This window comes from Pelodiscus sinensis, chromosome 9 (assembly GCF_049634645.1).
Source record: "Pelodiscus sinensis isolate JC-2024 chromosome 9, ASM4963464v1, whole genome shotgun sequence".
Taxonomy (NCBI): domain Eukaryota; kingdom Metazoa; phylum Chordata; order Testudines; family Trionychidae; genus Pelodiscus; species Pelodiscus sinensis.
The window spans coordinates 13,247,851-13,275,303 of NC_134719.1; the positions used below are offsets into that span (position 1 = coordinate 13,247,851).

The 27,453-nt window shown below is 39.7% G+C and overlaps 1 protein-coding gene across 24 annotated transcripts in view; it reads right to left on the minus strand.

Annotated features, from left to right (window-relative positions):
- Positions 1–27,453, minus strand: part of DAB1 (DAB adaptor protein 1) — a 777,383-nt gene that overhangs the window by 59,188 nt on the left and 690,742 nt on the right. For 11 of the 24 annotated variants that reach the window (XM_075936059.1, XM_014578749.3, XM_075936060.1 and 8 more), the window contains 5 exons: positions 16,439–16,570; positions 15,700–15,819; positions 15,059–15,097; positions 13,225–13,290; positions 7,230–7,289 (listed from right to left, as the gene is read on the minus strand). In XM_075936059.1, the coding sequence (XP_075792174.1) occupies positions 7,230–7,289; positions 13,225–13,290; positions 15,059–15,097; positions 15,700–15,819; positions 16,439–16,570 (417 nt within the window). Of the gene's footprint in view, positions 1–7,229; positions 7,290–13,224; positions 13,291–15,058; positions 15,098–15,699; positions 15,820–16,438; positions 16,571–16,975; positions 17,066–27,453 lie in introns of those variants that run through there. The other 13 variants (XM_075936078.1, XM_075936074.1, XM_075936070.1 and 10 more) reach the window with 6 other exon arrangements.

The window sequence follows — 27,453 nt, forward strand, 5'->3', positions numbered from 1 at the left end:
TGAGAGTTTCCATTACCGTTAGACCTAAAGGCAGTAAATTCACAGCAAGTGCATGCTGTCAATGCATACTGTCAACACCGCACAAAAATTCATCTGTCTATAGCAACCACTGATACAATTTCTAATCCATAGATGTCCGTAGAATGCCCCCATTTGTTTCCTTAAGGGAAAAAAAAAAGCCCATCCACCAAAAATGTGTCAGACCCAGAGCCTAAGGCAGCTAGGAATCAGGCTCAAAATCTTTATACAGTATTAAGATGAGTTGTTTGAAATCCTTCAGAAAATTGTAAGCAGATAGTTTAGACACACTGATAAGAAGAGTAGGGTTTTATTGTGACTTGACTGACAGACTTAGAGAAGAGTATTTACAGTTTGACTGCTGTTACTAAAAACACCGTGACAGGTAAAACCTGACATGTATGTATAATGGAAAAACTGTGGAAAATAATGACAAAAGGAGTTAATTAAGCAGCTAGTATTTTCGAAATGGCTAATTTCAAATACTGAGCTTCAATTTCTAAATAGCATGTATGCTCTTAAAACATACACGCACACACACATGCCATTTGGGGAAAGTCCGATTTGCCTGAGGTTCATTCTAAGTAGGCTTGTCTGCAGAAGGGACCAGGTTGAGAACAGGGAAGACAGCAAGTAAGGGGTGAGGGAACAGAGGTCTTAGGGAGGAGCTGACAGCCATGGAAGGAATATGTGAAGAGGAAAGAGACATGCCTGAGAATGGGGATCTATCAGGGATCAGCAGCAGGAAAGGGGAAGAGCAAAGAACTGAAGAGATACGAGAAACCTAACCTTAATTGTTGGGATGTGTAAGAGTTTAAATAAGGAGTCTGGGTAATTGCAACCACAATGACGGGGGTACAGCATAGGCAAGCACTGTCCCTATTGATTTAAAGACATATTTTCCTCTTTTCTTGCTTGCTTGGGATAGATAAGCACGTAGGTATACCAAGGATGTAACTACAAAAGAATATTTTTTGTCTATAACCATATATGTTATCTTCCTCCTTTCTATCTTTCCCATCCACTTTGAAACGTATTCAGGGTCACATCTCCTTCTTGCCTGTAAACTGCTGATTCAAGGACTTTGTGATGTGAGAACTGCATGCTTTAGCTAAAAAAACCTGTAAGCAGTGATGGATATAATTATATTCATCTACAGATTTGACACGTTTTCCCTGGGCTTGAATAAAGACATTAACTTGTTGGCGCATTACAAAGCCAATTTCTCCTGCCTTTGACACCCACATTTCCACATTGAAACATACGTATGGGATACAACCAGCCCACTTAATTAGCCTCATTATCACGGGTCCTACAATTGACAGGTACTTCTCCACCTGTTATATATAATCTTGTTTTCAGTTATTTCCACTCCAATTCATTGGATGAAGTGGGTTTTATCCACAAAAGTTCATGATTCTATAACATTTTGTTAGTTCCTAAGGTGTCACAGGACTACTTGTTGTTTTTAAAGTTACAGACTACCATAGTTACCCCTCTGAGATTTTCTGAGATAAAAAGGTGTACCTGTGGTTAATTTGTTGCTCACTTGGACCAGGGTTTTGAGGGTCTGAATTGGAAGGAGTATCTGCAGTAAAGGAGCCCTTCTACTCCATCTGCAGCGGGGATGTTCTTTTCTAACATCGATGCTTTGCATTTGTAAAGAAATCTCTCCCCATGATGTCTGAGAGGGTGACTTTTCTATTGGCCACTGCACAGAGCTGGGTATGAGCTGATCTGTGTTCTGTTAAAGGCATGGCATTTCTTCCAACTTACTGTGTGAGCTTGGGCAAGTCACCTTACCTTTCTTTGCCTTACTTTCATCATCCTTACATATTTACTTGCATGTCAGGGGCCTTAGGGTTGTACAGGTTGCACTTCGATTAACCAGAACTCTCTGGTCCAGCAACATCCATGGTCTACAAAGGTCAGGATCAGAGAGTCCTAGAGCACTGCAGGTGGTGGGTGGGCTACATGGGGTGGGAGCGAGGTGACGTGTGGCCCAGATAGGCTGCAGAGAGGGAGCAGAAGCTGGAAGCCCAGTGCATGGCTCAGCTGGACTGCAGGTTGGGGGAGGGTGTGGGAGTCAGTGTGCAGCTCAGTTGAGCTCAGCTGCTCTGCATGGGGGGGGCAGGAGGCCAGGAAGCCCAGTGGGAAAGGCAGGACCCGGCAGCAGGGTAGGGCAGAGATGACCTCCCCATATCCAGAAAAATCCCTCATCTGGGACCAATCAGGTCTTGAGAGTGCTGGACTAGGGAGGTCCAACATGTACTACACAAATACAAAGCATTGTAATAGTGTTGTCTCAAAGCCTATATGTGCAACATTAATGAATTAGGCTTTGCAACACAACTGTGAAGGAAAGTAGATGAAATCACAATCCTCCTACAGATTGGAACACAGATAACACAGGGGAGCTAAAGGCATATTTTGCAAAACATCCAAGTGATTTAGGAGCCTATGTCCGAATTCCAAAAAGATTTGGGAGCCAAGTCTCACTGAAAGACAATGTAGGCTTCTATATGCTGACATCACTTTTGAAAACTAGTTGGCTGTGTCTACACTGGCACCTTTTTCCGGAACTGCTTAAAACGGAATACTATTCCGTTTTCAGTTTTTCCGGAAAAGGAGCGTCTACATTGGCAGGCTGCTTTTCCGGAAAAGCCCTTTTTCCGGAAAAGCATCTGTGGCCAATGTAGATGCGCTTTTCCGGAAAAGAGCCCCGAGCATCATTTTTGTGATCGGGGCTTTTTTCCAGAAAAGACTACTGGGTTGTCTACACTGGCCCTTTTCCGGAACAGTGTTCCGGAATAAGGACTTATGCCCGAGCGGGAGCAGAATAGTTTTTCTGGAATAGCAGCTGATTTTGTACAGTAGATCGTTGTTGCTTTTCCGGAAAAGCAAGCGGCCAGTGTAGACAGCTCGCAGCTTATTCCGGAAAAGCGGCCGCTTTTCCGGAATAAGTGGCCCAGTGTAGACACAGCCGTTTAGTCTCCTAAATCACTTAGGCTACGACTAGACTGCAGTGTTAAATCGGAAAAAGATACGCAATTTGTAAATCTTTTTCTGATTTACTTTTGAAAGAGGCTTTTCCGAAATTTGGTGCATCTATACAGCGCCAAATTTCGGGAAAAAATGCTCTTTTGAAAAAAGGGGATGCGTTCCTTAGACGAAGCATTGCCTTTAATATCCCAGAAAAGCAATGCAATCTAGACGTAGCCTCTGTGTTATCCTTAAGTAATTTGAATAAGGAAGTGCTCCTGCAAATAAAACCAGAGTTTTGATTCTCGTTCCTGTTCCAACTTCTGAATCAATAACCACGTGAAAGGAAAGTATTGGGGTTCAGAAATGGACTCTTATTTATGTTGTCCAGTCCATTCATTTGAGCTCAGGTGAAATCTGCTGTGTTTTTATGGACTGTTTATACAGGTGAAGAAAAAGAAATTCACGATCCCAAAAATCTATTAGAAACTAGCGAACGTTTTCCCCTTATTTCAGCCTTAAAAAATAAATGGAAGCAAGCTATACTAATAAAGAAAGTGTCCTTGAATGTCTAAATCAGGTAGAGATAGCTGGGTAATTTGAGCACAATTTGAATTTTAGAGGTTTATGTAACAGGAATAGCTTATAAATTAAAACAAAAAATCATGGGAAGCATCTAAATGACAAAGATCTTGCATACAGAAGGACAAGTAATAAAACCAGATGGGTAATAGAATATTACACAGATTTTAATACCTGCCTTGTTTTTTTATTTTAGAAATCAATAGAAAGGTGAAATAGAGTCCTGGCTACCTATTTCTTTGTTAGTACCTCCATTTTCTTTTCCATTTTATATTAAAGGGCATACTGTCATTGTGTTTTTCAGGTCCAATTTTGATTTTACTGAGATGGGGCCAAAATGAAAGCTTATAACAAACTTCATGGAGTTGAGAGCTGCATTATGTCATTAAGAGCTCATGTCAGAGTGAAGTATCTTAAAAAATCATCTTCTTTACCACGGGTGGTCTTACTGCACAAGCTTTTGCAAACTCTTTAGCAACAATAGTGTACCGTCTTTCATATGGAATGAATCCAAACCAGAGTACAATATATAAAGTAAGTCTGAAAAGTCATCAAGAGCTTAACCCTAACCCTCAAAAAAACCCAAAAAACACAAACCTTTTTTTTCTAATTAGACACTTACACAGAAAAATTCTAACGCTGGGCTCTGAGGAGTTTATAACTATTCCTTGCCCATAACAATCTTAATTAATTATGCAACAAGAACTCTCTTACTATAATTAGCCTAGCAACAAGAGGCTCTCCCACAGGGGATTATCTGAAAATATTTAGAGTGGGCTTTGCTTCAGTGTGTGTGGCAAATTAACTTCATCCATCCTCTTTGCTTTCCATCTTGCTCTTTGTGCTCAACCCAAGCTGTACAATGTACAGTACCTCTTTGTACCTCCTCTCCTGTCCATTTTTCCTTGATTACATTTAGAATCCCTTTCCTGACCTCTTGTCTTTTGTTCCTCTGCACTCTTCAGTAAATACGGCCTCAAAACACAAATGAAGTTTTCTACCCTAAATTGCTTCCCAACTTACCCTTTATGCATAAAACAAAAAAAAACAATCCTATACTTGGGCAACTCTCAACTTACTAACTTCAGCCAGTGAGTGCACAATCTTATCACAAAAGCTTGTCCTTTCACTCCTCTTACTGTTTGTCACTAGTCCTTTTTATATTAGGGCTGGGATATGGAGTCAATTCCCCACTGCCTTGCACTGGGGGAACTATGGAGAGTGAATGCAAAGAGTAGCATATTATACCCACATTACACAGGTGCAATTGCTTTCATAAGGAAAAAGCAGAGGAGGGTCAACCCAATCGTCTTTATCAGGCTGATGAGGGGGGAGGGAGATAAAGGGCAATTATCCCGGAATCCAGTGGTTCACTGGGCAGCACTGAAAGGCTGGCTAGGGGAGGCTAGCTCCAGTCCTGCCCCTTCTGCCTGAGATCCTGTCTCTTCAGGGGGCCACCCCTCACCTTGCCCAAAGGCCTGGCAATTGTGTAACATGCTGTATGCTCACTGCATTGTGGAAACTGCACATAGTAATGGTAGGAGGAAAGCCTCCCTGTTCCTGTTATGACTAGTTATGCCCACAAAAGCAACATGACAAATACAGCAAAGATTCTGTCACTTGGGAGATGTGTTGAATGAGGCATCTTTTTCCAGTCACCTGAGCTTGGACTATTTCCTTCTGGAGCTGCTCACTGTTGTACTGACCAATGGCATTGCAATTATACAGTGGTTATAGGATTAAGTTACTAGGGAAGCTGGCTTTTTTAAAAACAATTGCGTTAAATGGGATTTTCTATAGCCGTTTTCAGTTTAGACAACTGTAATTTTTATGCATGTTCCTGATTGTGGATCCCCTGTCTAATTTGAAGTTTTTATGCAGTCTTTACACATTAGCATATTTTATTTTCCGGGGTAGTTCTAAGAGGCTGCACATGTTGCACTGAGCCCCAAAGGGGACCAAGAGAATTCTGATTCCTCATGTCTGTTCCTAATGCTCCTCTTCTAACTTCCAACCCAGGTGGAATATACAGTTTTAATTGTAAGTATTCGGGGGGGGGGGGGGGGGGGTGGACGCAATCCACATCCATTATATTGGCATTCAGAAAAGAGCAACAAAAATGATTAGGGTAGGGGTTCCCAACCTGGAGTACACGTACTCCCAGGGGGTATGAGAAGCTTGTCAAGGGGGTACAGGGAATATTTGGTAAATAACTAGATTATCCTAATTGAAATATTCCAAAAGTATTAGTGAAAAAAGGTGTGGATTCTAGAGTCTAGAATGTATTTCCTTTCATATTGAATAGAGGGTACGGGAAGGTTTACTAAAAGCCAAGGGGATACGGGGACCAAAAAAGGTTGGGAACCCCTGGATTAGGGGTTTGAAAAGGGTCCCATATCAAGAGAGATTAAAAAGACTTGGACTTTTCATCTTAGAAAAAAGGAGACTAATGGGGGGATATGATTGAGGTCTATAAAATCATAACTGGTGTGGAAAAAGTGAGTAAGGACAAGTTATTTACTTATTCCCACAATAGAAGAACTAGGGATCACCAAATTAAATTCATAGGCAGCAGGTTTAAACAAAAAAAAGGGAAGTTTTTCTTCACTCAGTGTACAGTCAACCTCTGGAACTCCTTGCCAGAGGATGTGATGAAGGCTAGGACTTTAACAGGGTTCAAAAAAGAGCTAGATAGATTCATGGAGGTTAGGTCCATCAATAGCTATTAGTCAAGATAGGTAGGAATGGTGTCCCTCAGCTCTGTTTGTCTGGAAATGGATGATAGGAGAGCGATCAAGTGATGATCACCTGCTGTGTTCACTCCCTCTGGGGGTTCTTGGCATTGACCACTGTCGGCAGACAGGACACTGGGCTAGATGGACAGTTGGTCTGATCCAGTATGGCCATTCTTATGTTCACTCAGTGTGATGCTCTGTTTCCCTCTAGTGGTGGTTGGATCAAACACCGCGGGCATGTCTACGCTATGGAATAAGGTCGAATTAAGATATGCAACTTCAGCTACGTTAATTGTGTAGCTGAAGTCGAAGTACCTTAACTAGACTTTTGGCGCTGTCCATACTGCAGGAGGTCAAAGGGAGCACACTCTCCCTTAGACTTCCCTTACTCCTCGTGGAAGCAGGACTATCAGCATCAACCAGAATACCCCTCTCAGTTCGAATTAGCGTTTCTTCACTAGACCTGCTAATCCAAATCCAAAACATTGACAGCGGCAGCTTTGATCTTCCCTATAGTGTAGACATACCCAGAGACTGATGAGCCTGCTCCTGCATTGGCCACCAGAACTAGCTATTTTAGCTCAAGATGCAGAGGTTTATACATTAATGTCCAGAGGTCAGGTTCGATTCCCACTGCTGACATCTTCTGAAAGATTTTGCATTAAAAATGGCTAGAAGGGGAGGCAGGAATAAGAGTCCAGGAAGGAGGAGGCTGGATATAGATATCAATAAGTGCATACAGATTGGAGAGCCCTAAATGAATGACTCAGTCAGATTCCCTACTAGGATTGAACCTGCAGAACACTGAAAATCAGAATGCTAAAAGGAATTGCACATTCCAGGAAATTATGAGAGTCAAAGTAGCTTTGCTACATATCACTTCTGCTGTGTATAAGCAGGGAAGATACTTACACTTACAGGTTGACTTTTTGGCACGTCATAAACACCTTCCTTCTTTTGGCTCGTAGGAACCTACAACAGAAAATCAAACACGCAATCATCATCAAGGTCGGAGTTTAGAAAATTTGAAAGTTGTAGCAATGTCCACTGTACTTTACTATAGATTATGTCACTGTATATGACTGAAATCAATAATGGTCCCTTTTAATATAGGGAATGTCTTTCAGTGGAGATGACCAAGAATGGCAAAACTTGGATATGGTTTCAAACAACCAAAAGTGATTCTTCAAATGTGAGGTTTTCATGCAGCCCATTATAAAGTTAAATTTGAATGTGGGTATGAACTTCCATGAAGTTAAGGTGTTTTTGCCCCTCTCTTCTACATTAGTGTTTACTTTTTTTCTAGGAGGAGCTAGGGAGTGGCACAATGGGAGTCACGTTTGGGCCAGGGCTCCATTTTCTCTTTAGATGAGCTCATTTAATGGAGCTATCTCTTTGGCCAACAGCATCATTAATTTCCTTGTCTCACCTAATTTAATACTGTTAATCTGAAAAAAACCCAGCTATTAGTCTTGGAAGGGTAAGATTTGTATCTGTACAGGCTGTTTTCATCATACACACATGACCCAAAGAAAAAATATGTCCATCGATGATGATGAGTGAAATTTACAAATAGGCAAAATAAGAAAAATACTGCTTATTGGAATTTGACTTAAGGATATTTACTATGTATATTTTCACATGTGATGTTGACAATTTGTGTTTTAACTGTCATAAAGCTTTACATTTTTGAATCTCCATGTCTAACTGTCATTAAACAGTTAATGTCTGACCCTCTTATAATTTCCTGCAACTGTGATAATTTAAATAGCTAAAAGTTTAAAAAAATATAAAAACCACATGTGGATATTATCTGTAAATAAAATAAAATAAAATAAAATAAAAGTTTGTGAAGCCTAGTAAACACCAATATCTCTGGGGTGGGGCTAATCACGGGCCACTATATAATACTTGACCTAGCATTCTGCAACTCTTAATGAAGGGGAAGTGTCCTTCAGATTCCGGGCAGCATGTACAGCAGCAAATGAGGGATTTGAAATCATTGGCCCTTCTCATGGGCACAGGCGGTTGTAGTTTAGTAATTTTGGGCCCAAGTAACTCCTTCTGGGCTTGATATTCATGATTTATAATGTGGGAGGAGAAATTCCATGGACATCAGTGAAGTTAACCCAGAGCATGAGTGAAAAGCGGATTGGTCCCTATCTGGTTTTAAAGTAAAACCCAAAGAGTTATGAGTTTTATGAACAGTTACAATTTTTTACATTTTTTATTATGTTTTTTCCTTCACTGAGCCTGCTGTAAATGGGAAATACCAAACTGAACAATTACACTAATGTCCTCTGCATATAACACACCAGCGCCACCTTTACAGAGACAATCCTACTTATTTGGAAGCGGGTTATATTTTAGAAGTCAATGTGCTTTACTAGTTAAATTAATCCTCATAAATGTAATAAAACATCTTGTAAATCTTTAAAAAAATCTATTTTTGACCATAAAAGCATGAAGAGAACTAATGCTTTGGCAGAAATTATATAGTAGGTCAAGTCCATGATCTCACTATACATTTATCAGATGTTAACTATGCAGTGATATATGGCACAAACTCCAAATTCTAATAGTCCAAGAGGATGTCAGTCACTCTCAACTATTCACACTTTCACAAAGCCCACAATTATTGTGACAGTCTAATTTTTCAAGGAACACTCTGCATCTTAATTAAGAAAATATAGAGCAAAAGCAGCCAAGAGATTTAAGAGCAAATTCCCATTGGAAGAGAATGGGACATGATCTCCTGAAGCTGTCGGGTGCTTTTTAAAATCACTCCCTATATTCCTACTTCAAGAATGACCAATGATAGTATTTCCTGTAGTGTTCTCACAATGCTTTTGATTCCACTGTGTGTGAAATTAGTAAAAATGGAAAAATTAAATTTAAGAGAATCAACTTCCTACCCACTGACAGATTGCTATGTGCACTTAAAGATTAGGAACCAAGAATTTTTATTTAACAAGTTTCTTGGAGTTCTGTTATTCCTTGAGAAGAATGCAAACAGTACATAAGAAACTGCTAGGATATTTACTAGGCTAATTTTCTTTAATGTAATTCAGACCTGCCCATCACGTCCTCTTATTTTCCTTTCTTTTGGTAAAAGGTGATTTAATTCAGCAAAGGTTGCATATGCCAAGCACTGCACGGAGTCCAGTATTGGAATGATATATCACTCTTTTAAAAAGAACTTATAACTTCATTCTTCACTTCTTTTGGGGATGGGGTAGAAAAATTTGGAATCCTTTCACTTAAATCCCCCCACCCAGGAATCATTAGTCGTTAACACCTAGCCAATGGGCTCCTATCACAATATATTTCAATGAAAAAGAACAAGATACTGTATAACTTTGTGGCCACATCCTACTCAGTGAGGCACCCCTGGAATTTGGATGCTTTAGCAAACTGCAGCAGAGTCTTCTGCAGGGCTGTAGACGATTAAATCAGACCTTCTTGGCTCCCCCTTTTCTCTCTCACACTTGACCGCAGCATTACCCTCCCTTTTATGGAGGTTCACAACCATGCAGCCACATTCAGATTATTCTGTATCTATCTTATCACACATTCAAGAGCTTGTTAAGTTCTGTGACTTTTTCCTACAGAACTGCTCTACAATTTGTCCTCTTCCCTCTTCTACTGCCAAAGCAGCAATTCTAGTTTATTTGTTGCCACTACTACTATCTCTTTTCTGCCCTCCCTTAGTCACCTTCTCTTCTTAACCATAACCCTGAAGCCTACAGTCTCTTTGGCTTTGCTACAGAAGTAAAGGCCATGTCTCCTTTGGCATCAAAGTTCAGACTTGTTCTATTCTGATTGAACTGTCCTAGCTGACAGCTCATTTCTCACATATGCCCCACAGAAAGTAGAAAATGTTCTCTAACTTTTTGGAATACAATTTAATGAATATATTGATGAGCATTTTAAAAAGGCCATTCTTCCTCAGAGAATCTTTTTGTGGGAAAATTTCAAAAGAACTCTACTCAAGATTCAGGACTTTTCTTCACGCTTCCCCTAATATCTGGAATAGTCTCCTTCTTCCTCTTACTCACTCTCCCTCTTTTCCTCCTAAGCGCTCTGAAAAGTCATTATACTAAGCATGTTTTCCATCACCAATCTACTCTAGCAGGGTCACTTTTCTGCACCATAGTGCCATCTAAACCCTGTTTTCAATGTGAGTATATGAAATAATGATTATCACATGAATCACAACATCATAACTGATCTGAACTCCTGCAGAGAATATTGACCATAAAGCATAACATTTTCCCTTTCCTCCCACCATATTCTGCTGTATTTCTATCATTGTTTAGACTGCAAACTCCTTGGGGTACAGGCCTTGTTTTCCTTCGGCTCTAAAGCATCATAACACCAATGATACTATATAAATAATATACAATTAATTAATGAAGATCCTGGTCCATAAAAACAATTGCATTCACATAAAACCAGCTGTTATCCGATGGAAAGTCTGGTATATAAAGAACTGCTGCATGTTTGGAGCACAGTAACTAGTGCATTAGAAATACCTGGATAGATTAGAAAAGACAGAAAAAATACATGTACACACTTCGGGGTAATGAGTCAGAACAAGAAATGAACGGAAAAACCATTTCTAATAAGAGAAAATGCAAGGTTAGTGATATTCAATAGTAGAATGTTGCTACAGAGCAGTGCGATTTAATATTTATGTTTTTTATTTAATTAACAGCTGCTTCGGGACCTGTTGTACTTAAGGGAAATGAACTCATGGTGCACCAGTCTTAGCTAGGAAAACCAGAATGGTGTCACAAAAACAAGTTGTGAATCAGGCAGAAGATGATATGTAAGATGCAGGACACTTATTCCCGGGGAGCCAGCCACGATGGAAAGAAACTGCCTCGAGTCAAAACATCACTGTCCCCTGTGTGTCTTGCACACTGCTTATTACAGGTAATGAGGATGTAGCATCTCAGAGTGATAAGGTCATAGGTCGATGAAGAGCTTGCAAGTTTCCCACAATTAAGAATGGACAGAAGCAATAACTTAAAGGAGAGAGAATGAATTAGGCAACAAGAAAGACTCTAGTTCAGAGGAATCTTACTAATAAGACTAAACTGACAAGTTCTGAGTCAGTAAGAGAAACAGCCTTTCCAATTATGTAAGCGTAATAGGAAGGTTGTGAGCACCTAAATTTATAGCATCTAGGGAAATCAAAAGGTACTTTGAGACTAGAGTGCCATGGAAAACTCTCCTGGGATGATACAGAACTTTAGTGTTTGTCAGTTACAATACATACTAGAGTTAGTGGTTAGCTAATCTCAGTATTTGCTTTATTCAGTATATTGCCTATAGTAAACGTAGAGAAGTACAAGGGATCACAGGTAATACTGGCATGGTTTTCAGGGCCACCACTCACAAAATAAACTTTTCCCCATGTCTAGATTCAATAAAATGAAGCCCTAAACAATTCACTGATGACTCAGAGGGAAGAGGCAGCACTTCACTGAAGCCCTCTCATTTACTCTCTTCTCTTTTAGCAAAACTTTGAAAACTATCCTTATTCATTCCCAGGCATTCCCTCAAAACAAATGGTTTTGACTGAGCCTAGTCTGGCTTCCACTGTTTCTGGAAAGGCTACAGTGTTTTGCATGAATGGGCTCCTCTCTCTCGTTCTTCTCAACCTCAGTGCCTTGTCTGATACACCATTGACCATGACTCCCCTCTTAGCCACCTACAACAATTCTTAGGGGATTCCGTGCATCTTCCTCCCTGGCTTCACTGACACTTCTTTAGCAGCACTGCATTTTGGCCCCCACCCATTAAACAATCTTCATCTGACTGTGTGCATTTGATATGAAAGTGATAGGGTGTGGCAGTATGTCATGTCACTAGGACATGTAGAGAGAAACTTTTAAATAAGGTCACTTTTCAGACAGCAACTACACTTCAAAACACGTCATAGCTCAACAGCTTTCAACCAAGGGTCTAGGGCTCATTGACGGGTTGTGAGCAGGCCATGATTATAGCATGTGGGGGGGGGGGCCCTCAGAAAGAAAATAGTTGAGGACCCTTTACCCCAGTTTATCTCCAAATTGCACACATGGTGTGTGTGCGTGTACAGGAAAATACATTCATCCTGAGTGGCTTTAACATGCTTACTCTAGATAATGGGCTACCAAAATCCCATTCTGCTCCTTTGTTCCTTTACTCTTCATTCTTTCTTTCATTATTTTTTTTCTTTAACTTTCCATCTCTTCCTCTTCCATTTTATTCCACCTTGTGTCTGTTTTTAAATGTTTGTGTTACAATCAGATCAACCTATGCTGCATCTCAACAAAATGCCTGGGTACTTTATAATCCTTCACCCTATGAAGGATTTATTGAACTCTTGCTTTTCCTATTGTAATTTCTTTTAATAGAAAAGAGATCTCTGTCTCCAGATTTACTCTAGTTTGTGATTTTCTTTTGATAAGTGCTGCACTGACCCCTGGAGGATGGATTGAATGACAAAATGGGAATTTTACACTACCACCAATGGAAGTTCTGTCAGAGTGCCAAATGCAGGACTGGGCTGTGTGAGAGTGTACGTGTAAGCATATTATAAAACTGGATGCTGTTACAAAAATACTGCAGATTAAAAGGAAAGAAAGAAATCCACTATCTGTCATACTTTACAGAATACAAAATGTGTAGGGCCACTACATCTGTTACCAAAGATAAAATATTGAAAAGCCTGAAAAGAGAAAAAAAATGAATGAAGAAAACATACTGAGACTATGCAAACTATTTATGTAACTTGAATGAAGATGAAATGTGACATATTTATATGATGAATGAAAACTAGTAAAAGTCTATGAAATGTACTTTGCTAAATGTTTGCACTGGATGCTGTAGTAACACAGATGTAGCTATTTTATACCTGATATATGTTTTCTTCTGTTTCAGGCTCACGGATTGGCTCGTGTCCAGCCTCAAACACAATGTACTATTACATCAGCCGCCAAAGAGGAAAGGTCAAAGATGAAACAGAAGGGAAAAAAGGAAATTCAGAATTCAAGATTAAAAAAAAAAACCATAGGCAGGTATTAAGGAAACAGGTTCAAAGTAGAGGTTGGCACAAGCATAACTGGTTTGCTGGAAAGCACAGTAGTATGTTGTTTTATTTTTAATAAAAGAGCAATAAAATAGACCTAGCTCTTTAATGAGCACCGTCTTGCTGCTTTTTCACTAAGGATACATCCTGAAGCTCATTTCTATTCCCACTGAAGTCAATGGGAATTTTGACATTAACATCAATGGAAGCAGGAACAGGCTTCTGGGCTGCATCATCACCTTTTCTCCTTTCCTCCTCCACACTTATCAGTAGTGAATAAAAAAGCAAAACCAAAACTCAGTATGTAACAAGTTTCATATTTAAAGTTTGCCATTTTGCTTTACCTTTTTTTAGGCTACAGCTTTGCAGTCCTGGGTTTAGGGTTTGCAAAATAACATTCTCAAGCAAAATAGTGATAGAGATGTAGCCGTGTTAGTCTGGGGTAGCTGAAGCAAAATGCAGGACAATGTAGCACTTTAAAGACTAACAAGATGGTTTATTAGATGATGAGCTTTCGTGGGCCAGACCCACTTCCTCAGATCAAATAGTGGAAGAAAGTAGTCACAACCATATATACCAAAGGATACAATTAAAATTTAAAAAATTTGTTCATTTTTTTTAAATTGTATCCTTTGGTATATATGGTTGTGACTACTTTCTTCCACTATTTGATCTGAGGAAGTGGGTCTGGCCCACGAAAGCTCATCATCTAATAAACCATCTTGTTAGTCTTTAAAGTGCTACATTGTCCTGCATTTTGATTCTCAAGCAAGATTTTCAAAAGTGAATAATGAGGGTGTCTCCATTTTGGACGCTGCCTTTGGGGTATTTCAAAGGGGCTTGATTGTCACAAAACACTGAACGCTCAACCTCTAGAAACCAGGCTCCTTTAAGGTGTTTTAAGATGGCATGCAAAAATAGAGGCACCTGAAGTCTCAAATTACTTTTGAAAATCTTAGCCTCAAATAAAATTGCATTTCACATTAATAAGATCCCACATTTTCAGCAAAAGATCAGACTGAGCATGCACGACAGCTGACGTCTTTTTAAAAATCTTACTAACTTGCTGAATGTAAATGCAGTCATGTATTTCTAAATTAGTCACCTTTTCCAGTAAGGTGGAAGAAGTCATAGCCTGAAGAACTTAGGGGTTTAAAGTGATACTTTATTTAGATCCAAACTGCCAACATACCAAATTAGCAGGTTACAGCAGCCAATTCCATTTTTTTCCTGGTTCAAGTTTTGATGTAGTGGGCAAAGTTTTGGCCCCAGGGAAGTCAATGGCAAAACTCCCTTTGACTTCTACAGGGTCAGGATTTCACCTTTGTTATTTTAAAAATAGCTTTTGTTTTGTTAGGTTTCCCCAGAAACATGTCATTATTTTTAGAGAGAAAACTTTCACTTCAGTTTCTAAATGACATTCTAAACAAATACCTTAAAGTTTTCACTCAATATTGTAATATTACATATTAGTATTATTATTTGGAATTTAATCGCTAGTAAATATTCTACTTTATGTTGAAATTTCTCTACCTTTACTTTAAAATGTATCTCAGTAAACTTTTCCAGCACTTTGTTCTAATATTTGTCTGTCTCTGAAAACAGGATAATATATATCTAACTATTTCTGAAACTCAATCTATACAGCTTCAGAAATTACCTGGTATACAGGATCTTCTACATCTTCTTCCAAAATGGTCTATAGAAAAGTAAGAGGACAGGGAGTAAAAGCAAAGAACATAAACAGCAGAGAAACAAGACTGTATTTGGAAATTAAAGGACAGAAAAGAAATGATCTCATTTATATTAAAATATATATTTCATTTTGTGTTTACAGATAACTGTTGTGTTATTGCACAAAGTAACTATTAATCAAAGATGCATCTAGTCTGATTTTAAGAAAATGCATTATGAAGCAACATTCAACCTGTGCTACAATTACCAGTCACTCTTAAAACAAATTTATCAAACATGCTAGCTTCCATTAAAATGCTCATCTCTAATTCAAAGGGATACTCTTTTTTTAGGCAATGAGTAAATCATTTCAAGTTTCTAAGATTTTTATCTTACACAATGTTACAATTGCCTTCATTGTTTCATCCTACTTTGATACTGTGAGAGTTATTAACTTCCTATTTATCCATGAGGCCTACAATCCTAAACCTGTTGTACGTTCTTCAGTATCTACTGAAATTAGCAGTGATGTAGGTGCTCAACATCACTCAGGAGATGCTTGGGAGAATTGTCCCTCCCTCCTCTACCCTGTGACTGTCAACAAGCTAAGCACACATAGATTGATACCTGGTATACTGCTTGTTCACATTGCTTGTCCTTTTGTGCCTTTTTTTCCATTTCTTCCCTTTGTTTCAATTCATAAATGAGCTGAAACAGGTCCCGCAAGTCTAGAATCACAGGCTCAGCCTATTGAAGCAAAAAGAGTAAGTAGGGTTTAATACAGGAAAGAAAGGAAAGACGACCATTTCCCCCCCTGGCCCCGATGACAGAACAGTGATATCTATATTTCAAGAAAAGAAACTTCACACGGAATTAATTTCTACCCTGTTTATGTTAGTTTAGCAAATAGCATTTAGGCTAAGGTTCATTTCTATAAAACTAATTATAGCTGAAGACTAATGATAATTATAAAGCATTACTTATATTTATTAGTGGCTTCTAATACAATACAATTAGGGTAGACTTTATGTAAAGTAGCTATTTGTTTTCTATTATTTTCTGTTTAAATGAGTCTACGAACATATGTAAACTTATTTGTATTCCATCAAAGTATCTAGTTTAATTAGAAAGGAAAATAGTTACTAATTAGGAGGAATATAGCAAGAAAAATTAAGAAGGGTAAAGTACATTCCCTTTTTCTCAGACCATATATTGCTAATCCTACATCTAAGACCTTCCATGCAGACACATTTTACAGCACATATACTGCACAAATAAGCTAGCATGCCCTTTTGAACAGAAACATTGTAGACATAACATTCCAAATAAGTTAAACTATAGAAAATGACCAAGATCTCATACTCACTGCCTGGGCTGTTTTTATTGCCACAAATCTATGATTTCCTTCTTTTCCGCACACATATCCAAAGGCTCGGTGGTCTGTGATATCCTTTGCAATGTACGAAATTTCATGAACTGCATGATGGTGCTGTAATAGCTATTAAAAAGCATACCAAAAAACATCTATAAAAACATTCAATTTAAGCTCTACTTTCCTTCTCAAGGCACACAATTTTACTTGTGTCTTGATATGTCTAACAAATTTTAAAAAGCCATTGGGTCAAAATGAATAGCAATGTTTGGAGACTGCAATCCGTAGGGTACTCAGACAAGCTCTAAACAAGCTTTTTGACCAATTTAAGCACTCTATTAATGTTTTGCATAAATGTTTCTTTCAGTACCTTATAGTGACAGATAATTCAATAGAAGTGTGCTCTTATTATCTAATTAGTACCTACAAAAGTATTCGAGGCACCTTACCAATTATTTTCATTAATAAAATGTATAAAACAACAAGGTGCGCCTATATTATTATTCAGAATTATGGCCCCAAGAAACTTACTGGAAACATGTGGGAGGACTCCTAAGGCAGCATACAGCTTCACTGACTGTAGGACTGAGGCTTAAGGGCTGATCTTACTCCCTATGGAATCAATGGCAAAATTCCAATTGATCACAAAGGGATAAGAATCGAACTACAAATTGTATGTTTAGAATTTCTTTTAGGGCAACATCAGAGATGCAAAATTTTACTTTTCTAGAAATTTCTTGTGATTCCCCTCCCCTCCCCCATTGGGTTGAAAAAGGATTCGTTTTTAGTTGACTGGCTCATTTCTGTCTAAAAAAAATTGCAAATGTTGTTGCAAAACGGTGTGTGAAAGCCATACTGGGGCCCAAATGCATGAATTTTCATTTTATTTGCAAGTATTTCCACACAACTATATTTAATGCAGTAAATAAAAATAGCCTCCTGTTTGAAAGTTCTGGAATAAAAAGGTTTTACAGTCTTCTGAATAGGGTCCCACACCCCATAGTCTGCTTCAGGTCCATCCAGAGACAACATAGAAGCTGCAGAGGCAAATAAATAAGCAGCAGTCTCTTTGTCCATGCCCATCTCTTTGGATCACACAGATTGGGATCCCATGGAGGAAGCTAAAGGTCCTGGTATACACTAGGACTTTATTTCAAAATAATGCCCTCCCCCCCCCCGCAGTTGAATGTATAAGTGGAGTGTCCCCACTATCAAGCCTGTTATTTCTAAATAGCGGGCCATGCAATTCGAAATCTGTACTCCTGATTTTCATCAGAAGTAATGCAAATTCCAAAACAGTTATTTCGAAATAACGATAGTGTGGATGCTCCGGTGCTGCTATTTTGAAATAATTACTCCACAGAGTAATTTGAACTAATTACTCCCGAATGCTTCCTGGCACTCTCAAGTCCAAAGTAATGCATCCACATTAATGGAGCCTGCCTCGGACTAATTTTGATGCTTCCCCATAGTGTGGGCCCACTAGTTCGAATTTGTTAAATCGGGAGCTATTAAGATGAATTTGGTAATTCTGAAATACTTTCCTAATGTAGACATGGCCCAAAAGAGTGGCACCCCTTAAGCATAACCAAACACAAGCCAAGGTTTGCACCAACTGAATCAAATCCCTCTATATTACTATCTACACCGATACTGAGTCAGGGCTACCTGCCCGTGTACAGACAATACCTTTTTATGTCTGTCCTTGAACTGTTTCCCTAACTAACCTACTAGCCTGACTTCTTACGCCCTACATGTCTGCTGCTCTTTACCTTTCCCAAGTCAGACAAAACCTCAAAAAAGGAACTAATTGGAGAATCATCTTTCTGCCCTTTTTGAGATACATATGGACAACCAGCATTGGTACCCTGAAATGTGAAAACAGAATGGCAGTGTGTCTGTGTCATGATGAGATTGCTGTATGGAGGATTCAATTCAAATGGAAAGGTAACATGTAGGACAGTGATGACTACATGTAAGACCAACCCCACCTCCCCTCACCCTGGATACTTTTTTATTTTTTCATTTTGTTAGTAAGGGACATGCAACTTTTGGGGCTCAAGATGGCTCATGTTCAGGCTACTAGTGTACTGCCAGTGACTACAGCCTGAACAAAGATTGCAGCTTCCTCAAGGTGTTAATGATGAAAAACTGATGATGGGCTATTTAAATAATATTGGGGTACTGACTTGTTTATTCTCAATTCAAGTTGCATGCTCTCTGCAATAGTGAAATTAAAAGTTCCCCATCTCTAAATGGTATAGGGGATGCTATCTCACACTCCTGTTAAAAATCAAAGTTCTTTATTGACTGCCAGGCAGCATTTCGCACTGCAATCAAAACTGCGATCAGACTCCTTCCTCCTGGAATTAGATCTGAAGATAATTCTAAAATGGAAAAATATCACCTACAATGCAAGACACCAGATGGAGACATTTTAATTTATTCAGGAACCCTCATTAATATTTCTAAAATAATTACATTTGTGATTGTCGATGATGCCCCGTATTGCCTTGAAAAGAATATCAAAATAAGTAAATTGCCCGCAGCATTATCCTTTCGCACAGCTACCTTTGCAGAGTGCTTAGAAAGATTGCTTTCAAGAAGTTTTCATTAGTCAGAGAGAGAGAGAAAGAGAGAGAGAGATTCTGAGTGTACGTGTCATAATTTGGTCCAGGCTTGGTGCATAGATATAAAATGAAATGTTGACCATACAGTTATACTGAAATGCAAATGTACATTTTCATTTGAAACTCCTCTTCTGCAGATGCAGATGAATCTCAGAATTGCTTGATTTTTAAAAAAATTGTCAATTTACTTAATCTAAAGTTTTGATTTAATAAATATGTGCTCAATTCTCCTCTCTCATACACTTACACTAAATTGGATGTAACCCATTGCGGTCAATGAAGTAACAACTATGTAAAACCTGAGATCAGAATCATGTCCTGTAGCTAATCAGCTATCCCCCTCTTTGCACTAGTCCAAAAGTGTAGAACAGTGGTTCTCAAATTTTTTGGCCCACGTTCCAACCAACTCAATGCAGACCTTTCCATGGACCACCAGACTACCACCAATGATGACAAAATCAGTGCAGGAGGGGGTGCAGGTGTGGGGTCTGGTCAGGAGGGCTGGGGGCAGGGAGTCTGGGAGGGAGATAGGGTGCAGGCATGGGCTGAGGGTGGGGCTAGGAGGTTGATGTAGGAGTTGGCTGAGGGTGGGAGTGCAAGGTCTGGGCAGGAGGGAGATGGGGGTGCTTACTTGGCTCTGTGCCTTCCCAGATACCTGCTGCTTCCATTGGCTGTGATTCTGGCCAATGGGAACAGTGGGAAAAGCCTCTAGGCAACCAATTTCCTGCACTGCCATTCCCCCAGCTGGGGGGGGAGCCACTTTTTCCCCCACAAGCCATATCCAGACCATGAGGCTCCCCGCCCTACAGCAGAAAGCCAGCACTGGTGCTCCAACCTCACCAGTGCAGACTCCCCGCTGCAGGGGAGGTGAGCCCTAAGCCTGTGGCCCATTTGCAAGATGGCTGCAGGTCACTAGTAGTCTGCAGACCACGCTTTGGCCATGTCTACACTACACCCCCCTGTCGGCAGAGGGATGTAAATGAAGCACATCGGAAGTGCAAAAGAGGAGTACAGGATCTGTCGAAAAATCACTCCTTTGTCAACAGAACCATGTCTAAACCGCGGTTTCAATTTTGAAATGGTGCTTGTTCGAAACAGCACCAGAACGTGATTATGCAAACGAAGTGCGGGATATTTAAATCCCCGCTTCATCTGCACTTTCAATGTGCTTTATTTACATTCCTCTGCGGACAGAGGGGTGTAGTGTAGACCTAGCTTTGAGAACAATTGATGTAGAGGAATGGCGAATATGGCCAAGGTCTCTCTTTTTTCAAACAGAAATTAGAAATGGCCTGCTAAACAAAAGAACAGAATCAGTCTACAAATACATGGTCTTTATAGATAGTGATCAATTTATGAGAATCCACCAGATGCTAATTTAATTTGTCCGATAAAATATGATTAACTAATGCAAATGCTTTCTTTATACATTCAGTTGTATAACACTGTTTCCGGTCAGTTACTACTCTTAAATGATTTTCAGCAACCCCAAATAGAAACAAAACAAAGTCAACCTCTCCCACACCTCTGCAGTTTAGTTTGATCTGCTGATCTGCACTCAGGTTCACATTCTAATTTTTTCTCTCCTCTTTAATCTTCAAGATTTTTACCATGACATTATCCTGCCTCAGAAGGATTAAGAGCATAAGAAATAACTATTTCATCATTTACTCAAGGGGTGTTCATGAGATCCCCTTTTATTATCCTCCCTGATACATTCCTTCATCTGTTATTTGACAATTCTACAAAATCTTTGCTGAGTGTTTCTATGAGCCATTTACCAATTTATAAATGAAGTATCAAATTGTGTGGAGGGTGGTAGAATGACAAAACAAATTACAGAGATGGCTTAATTTGTATTATGGTTCAATACAGTCAATTAAATACTGCATAGATTAGAAAGCAATTTGCATTACTATTTAAGATTTAATTGTTTTTAAAAAATCTATTATACATACCGTCCATATTATTGTTTGAGTCTCTATACAGCAGGATCCACAGTACAAAATATACAGGATTCAAAAATATGATAAAGCATGGATAAGCAATTGCCCACAGGATAACAAAGAGTAGTATAGACAACTGCTCAGTATTATAGCCTTCCCACTACAGGTTGCTGATCTAAAATCCGGGATTCTCTGGTCCAGCAACATCCATAGTGGAGCATCACCACAGATGTTCCAGGTTCAAAGTATCCCAGGGCACTGCAGGGGAATGCGGGCCCAGAAGCCGGTGTGCGGCTCAGCTGGGCTGGGGGGGGGGGGGGGGGGAGAGACATTTAAGGATCGCAATATCCACTGACCCTGAGCTTCTCTTCTCTTTTGGCCTATGTATCTCTCTAGTCATTATAGTCTCTCCTTTTTCCATGGTCTGCCCTCTGCTTCTGCCCCTTTCTCATGCTGCACCCCTTCCCCATCCCGTACATCATTTTGAACTGATTTCACTACCTCAAAGATCAGAAGCATTTCTCGTTTCCCTCGGGCTACTTAGAGCCTGTCATAAATTTGTTCACCCTTGCTCCTCATCTTGCCCTTTGGATTTCCATACCCTAGCCTTCAGGTCTCCTGAATCAATTAAGCACTTAGAGAGGCCAGCAATCATGTCAAGTACGAGAGCTGGGTGGTGTTGCGAAGTCATGGCCATGCTATCACTATTGCCTTTTTAATGAGGCAGCCTATTTATTGAGACTGGGGGCAAAGCAGTAAGACCTCAATGAGAATTATCCTACAGGAAAAGCAGCAAAGCATCTTGTAAATGGTGCCAAATCAATAGCAGAAAGCTCAAATAAAATAACATTATGTTTATATGGACAAGGTCCTCAGGGAATTCATATAAAGAACGTTTCATATTAATTAATTTATCCCAGGAGCCTGCTTTCAGATCACTGGTATCAACTGATTCAAATTTATGTGCCACTACAGCCACTATTAGCTTTGTGAGCGGAGTGACAGAACTTGCCCATCCATTCTCTGCATTTCAATTCGTGTTTGATATTTGTCAAGAGCATTTCTCTTCCATTTGAGCCAACAGACTTTTAAGGCTCTTCAAGAAATACTGCTGCGTGCTAGGTGAAATCCACTTGTGCATGGAAGACATATCGAATAAGGCCCTCTGCACCACTTAGGCTTTATTATAGTTTTTTGAATACAGTTATCTGGCTATCCATTCTAATTCAATGATCTATACAATATTAAAAATTACATTCAGAAATGCTCAGAACCTGCAGTTGGCATAAACTCTGACTCAAGCTGAGAGAGTGCTTTGCACTTCAGAAAATCAGGCCATAAATGTCTAGAGCTCTTAGTAAATCAGGATTCCAGAATTTGAATTTGTGGAGTAAAATTATTGCATTACCTTAGTTACAGGATTGGTGAACTGGAAATCTAATAGCTTGTTTTACCATAATTTATGGCAACATATTATATTAAAGCAATGGGGCACTGCATTATTTCTGAGGTTTGCCTCTGCCTCCACTGCTGCCAGAGAGACATGAGAGGGGTAGAAGTTTGGCTAGTTTCTCTTATAGATGTGAGACTTAGTTACAAATACTTAGGATGCTTTGGCATGCATAAGCACCCGCCCACCCAAACACTGTTCACTTCTGTCTCTCTAGCAGTCAGTTTAATGAGAGACCTTTTAGATTTGCAAGGTTAAAAGGAGCTGTAGTTCAAAACATCCGTATCTTGTGTGGCATGGGCTAGTGGCTTAAGCAGCAGATTTTAAATACCAAGATTCTCTACAATTGCAAGTTCAATTATAGGCCAGGAGAGCCTAGCTTTACACCTGTCAGTGCTGGAGAGATTGCATTTCGTAGAGGTACTTCCTGTAGGTTCTCTCTGGACACTACAGATCCCACTGGTAGGGATTTTCCCTGGTGTCTTATGTAGATGAGAGGGCTGTGAAGATATCTACCTTTTAGCTACCTTCCTTCCCAGGGTGGCTGCATGTCAGTGGTAATATATGTATATACTTTGGGGGGGAAATATAACAGCTTCTATGTCAGAGCTCAAATATTGGTGAAACGGAAAGGAAATCTGCAAACCATTTGGCAACCTGAACTTTTCAGTGTTGATTTTCTAGAAGTTAGCAGTTGGAGTGGCAGATGGAGTGGCAAAGAATGTGCCTATGAAGCTGTGGCGAGTGAGCAGATGGAGAAAGTGCACCGAGTACCCGCTGCAGAAATTCTCCATTTAATGTGAAGCAGTAAAAAGGATTCAGCTTGGTGCATTTCAGAGCTGTAGCTAAACAGTTTAAAAATCACTGAATACAGCACATAGCAAACATGAGATGAAGTAGTGCCAGAGTTCCTTCACTGGGAGAGCCACCCGCTTTCATGTCTCCTGCATCATTGGCATTTCTCTCTCCATCTCTTATAGTTTACTGGCATACTCAGTTCAATTCAAGAACACTCTGGCAACATTTGTTATGTCAACAAAAATATAAAAGCAGAGGCAGAATCATCTGGTCTCTAACAAAGGTAGCTATAGTCTAAACTGAGAAGGTATCATAATCTACTTGGAATATTATTCACCATGTGAATTTGTCACTGCTCTTGATTTCTGAATTGGTGGCAAGTCACTCTTCTCCTTTCTCCCTGGGTTAGGCACAATTTCCCCCCTCATCATTTCTTTTGACTGAATGTCTCTTATACTTTCTGCTAATTTTTCTAGTACCTACACAATAGTTTTCTGGATTGTGTTTGAAGTCCAAGTAGGAAAGGATGTAAGTAAACAGAACACTAAAAAACACATTTTCCCCCCACCCTCAGATCCAAACATTTTGGTCAGTCACACTTAAACTTTCAGGAAACCTGAAAAATACACCTCCAACTAATTATGGTCTGGGAGGTGTTCCCCCAAATCTACAAAGTAACAAAGGGAGTTATTTATTTGGAATATTGCTAGTAACACTCACAAGCGGGAAGGCATAGAGAAACGCAACTAAACAAAACATGAGACGTGGGACAGATCATAGCTTAAATTAAACTGCTTTAATCTTAACCATGAGAAGCATAACTGTAACATTTTAGATGCAAACAGCAATGAGCATAAATTGCTGTATATCAAGGAAAATGTTAGTCTCATATTTTTATTCTGAATTCATAATTCCTGAATATCTATGCAAGTATAATAATTCTTCCAAATACCCACTTCTGCTACATGTTGTGGATAGAAAATATAGATCACACCATAGTTATATTTGTATGCAACAATGACACAGTGAATAACTGCATATATATTTGTAATGAATAATGTAGCATCAGATACTTGTAGTCTCGTTTCATACTCTGCACTTATAATATATTGCAGCGTCTATTTCATGCTCTCAACAGATGAAGAAAGAAACTAAGGCATAAATAGATTATATTTTCTGTCTAAGGCCACCCAAAAAGTCTGAAACACAGCCAGAATTAGAATCCAGTCCTTCTGACACTGAGCTCTATGCTTTAACCACAATTCCATATCATCCTTGCTATACAACGTCACATCCCTACTGTTCAGCTATTTGTATTTTACATGCTGCAATGCTGGTAAATGCTATGTATATATGTTAAGAACCCCATCAAACACAAATATATAGTATAAAATAAAATAAAAAGCCCATTTCATTAGCTACCATCATCTAGCCCTTTGATGTGGTAACATTAAAAGCAACAATACAAATAACTATGTGTATGGAACCTAGCTTGATTGTAAAGGAGTGGGGGATATTTCACAGTTAGCAAATGAGCAACATATTAAACTTCTATTGAAAAAAATTTGCACAAGGTATCTTTTCAATTCAACCTTCAGAAAGAGGCATCTCACACTTTAACAGTCAAATAACAAACGCAAATGGGACCCTCTCTTGTAGTCCTGAACATAACAGTATAGTATGGTACGTTTCACATCCTGGCTGAGACACCAGGGATTACACAATTAGGAAACAAAGAAAAGAGAACAAATTGAAACTTTTGGGCAGAGCAAGAAAAGTGAAGAAAGAACAAAACGAGAATGTGTAGTTTGATTGCATCACATGCTGCAGAATGGCTTCGAAGCAGGAGTTTTAAGCATGCATATGACTGAACCCTCTGTCTGTTCTGATGAACATTTGCAAGCTCCATGTGGCTGAAAATGGATGGTCCTACACTGAGGCTGTTTGACCTTAAGCCATTCAGTCTTGGTGGACAATAGGTAACAGAATTTCTCCCTTGTGGAAAATGAGCATAGAAGAAAAAAAGGAAGTTGTAACCTTTGGAATGTTCTCTGAGCATGAATGGACTTCTCTTCACATGGCTGGCCTTTAAGACATGGCTTCAAAATGCAAGGAAAATAAATCTGTCTAATTCCCGAGCCTGTTTAGTAAGGACAAATGTTACCCAAAATAACTTGAGGAAAGGCTTTTGTAAATCCTGCTAAAAGAAATTTCAGTGGATAAAAAAATCATACCCTATATGGCACACTTTGAGTACTTCTAGATCACAAGCCTCTTTCGAAAGAGAGCGTCTAGACTACCGCCAGTACTTTCAAAAAAGCAGTTTGCATTCAATAGCGCCTTTTTTCGAAAGAGTACTTTTGAAAAAAGGCGTTATTCCTCGTAAAATGAGGTTTACTGCGATAAAAAAACTGCCGTGTTCTTTCGATGTACTTTTGAAAGAACACGGCTGCAGTCTAGACACAAACTACACATACATTAAAGAATTGTGTCTGTACCCAAAAGCAGCATGTAAAACTATCTGGCATCATTAAAGATCCCCTCCCCGCAAAACAACTATTATAATAGGCACCACCCTACAAGCTCCTGATCCAGCAAAGCACTTCAGCACCTGCTTAAGTTTAAGCATGCGAGTAGCCCCATGCAAGTCAATCTCTTTTTCCAGATGACAAGATGACAAGACGAGTACAAAAATGTTATGTCACTTGTCTAAACTCAAACAGGAAGTCTATGCTAGAGCAAGGCTAATGAGACACTTTGCCAGGCCCTGGGAGGGGGGAAGCTGGTGGTCGGCCCCTAGAAGCAGTGGGGCCACAGGTGAAAGGGCAGGGCTGGGGCTATCCTTCTCCAGCCAGCCCTTCGGCACCATCGGAACCACAGGACGTGCTCCGCTGGGGTCTCTAGTGATGATTTAAAGGGTCTGGCGCTCCAGCTGCTTAAGTAGCAGCAGTGTCATCCAGGAGTCCCATGCCTTTTTAAATTGCTGGGTCCTGGGGCAGCTGCCCTCTTTCTCTCCCCCATTTCCTGCACCACCCATTGGCAGCCCTGTTTTATGCCCAAGAATAGAATTAAAACGCAGTGGAACGAATCACCTGTTTAAAGCATGTCCTTCACGCTTTGCTGGATTGAACCCAATTATGTACATTCACAGTGTTTCAGTGTGCTGAATTAATCTGCAGAGAATCTCCTCTGTTGAGAAGGAAAGTACTGTATTCACTATCCCCCATTTTGTCAGTGGAGAAACTGACATAAATTCACCCGGGCAGGAACTATTGCCTTTACTTGTGTTTGTACAGTGCTAAGGACATTGGGACTGTGACTCTGGGTCAACTGTGTTAGGGCCTTATTCAAAGGGGATTTGCAGTATATCTACACCACAAAGTAAAACCTGCAAGCTACGTCTACACTGGCATGAATTTCCGAAAATGCTTTTAACGGAAAAGTTTTCCGTTAAAAGCATTTTCGGAAAAGCGCATCTAGATTGGCAGGATGCTTTTCCGCAAACCCAGTTCATGAAGCCCCCACCTCCATCAAGTTTTGAAGAGGGGCACCAACTACCTGGAAAATTCATCCTGATTCTGAGCCACTCCAAAGTATGAAGGTGGACAGTTCATCCCATTGTAAAAATAAGATCTGCTCCTGAAATATGGATCTGCATTTTGAGCATATCTAAAGTTTAGGGCTATTCAATTCTGGGATTGTCGTTCAAGGCCATCTCCATATTAAATATTATACTGACATCTTATAGTGTCTTTGCTATGCCCAGATAATAGGAAACACAACGTTTACTTGCAAGAAAGTTTTTATTGGCTTGGGGGATGAAACAAGGAACAAATTCTCTCCCTCGTGAAAAGCTGTTGAGTTCTGCAGGGAACTGGAGAAAATTATGCGCCAAGAGTTTCCACAGCATCCTCAAGGCTGTCACAGCTCATCACTGCTGCACTCTTCCTTCCTATCATGCACACTCATCAGTTGACGAGCATAACCATAAATACACCATTTTTGACTCCCCACCCACCTACTGTAAAAGAGCCTCTGAGCCTGGTCCTCTGACCTCAAGTTATATTTTCCTTTGAGGTACTCTAGGGATTATGGAGCCCTCTACTGACTGGATTTTGAATTTGGGGGAATAGCATGGTAACTGCTAACGAGCAAGCAGGTCCATTATGGTACCAACATTAGGGA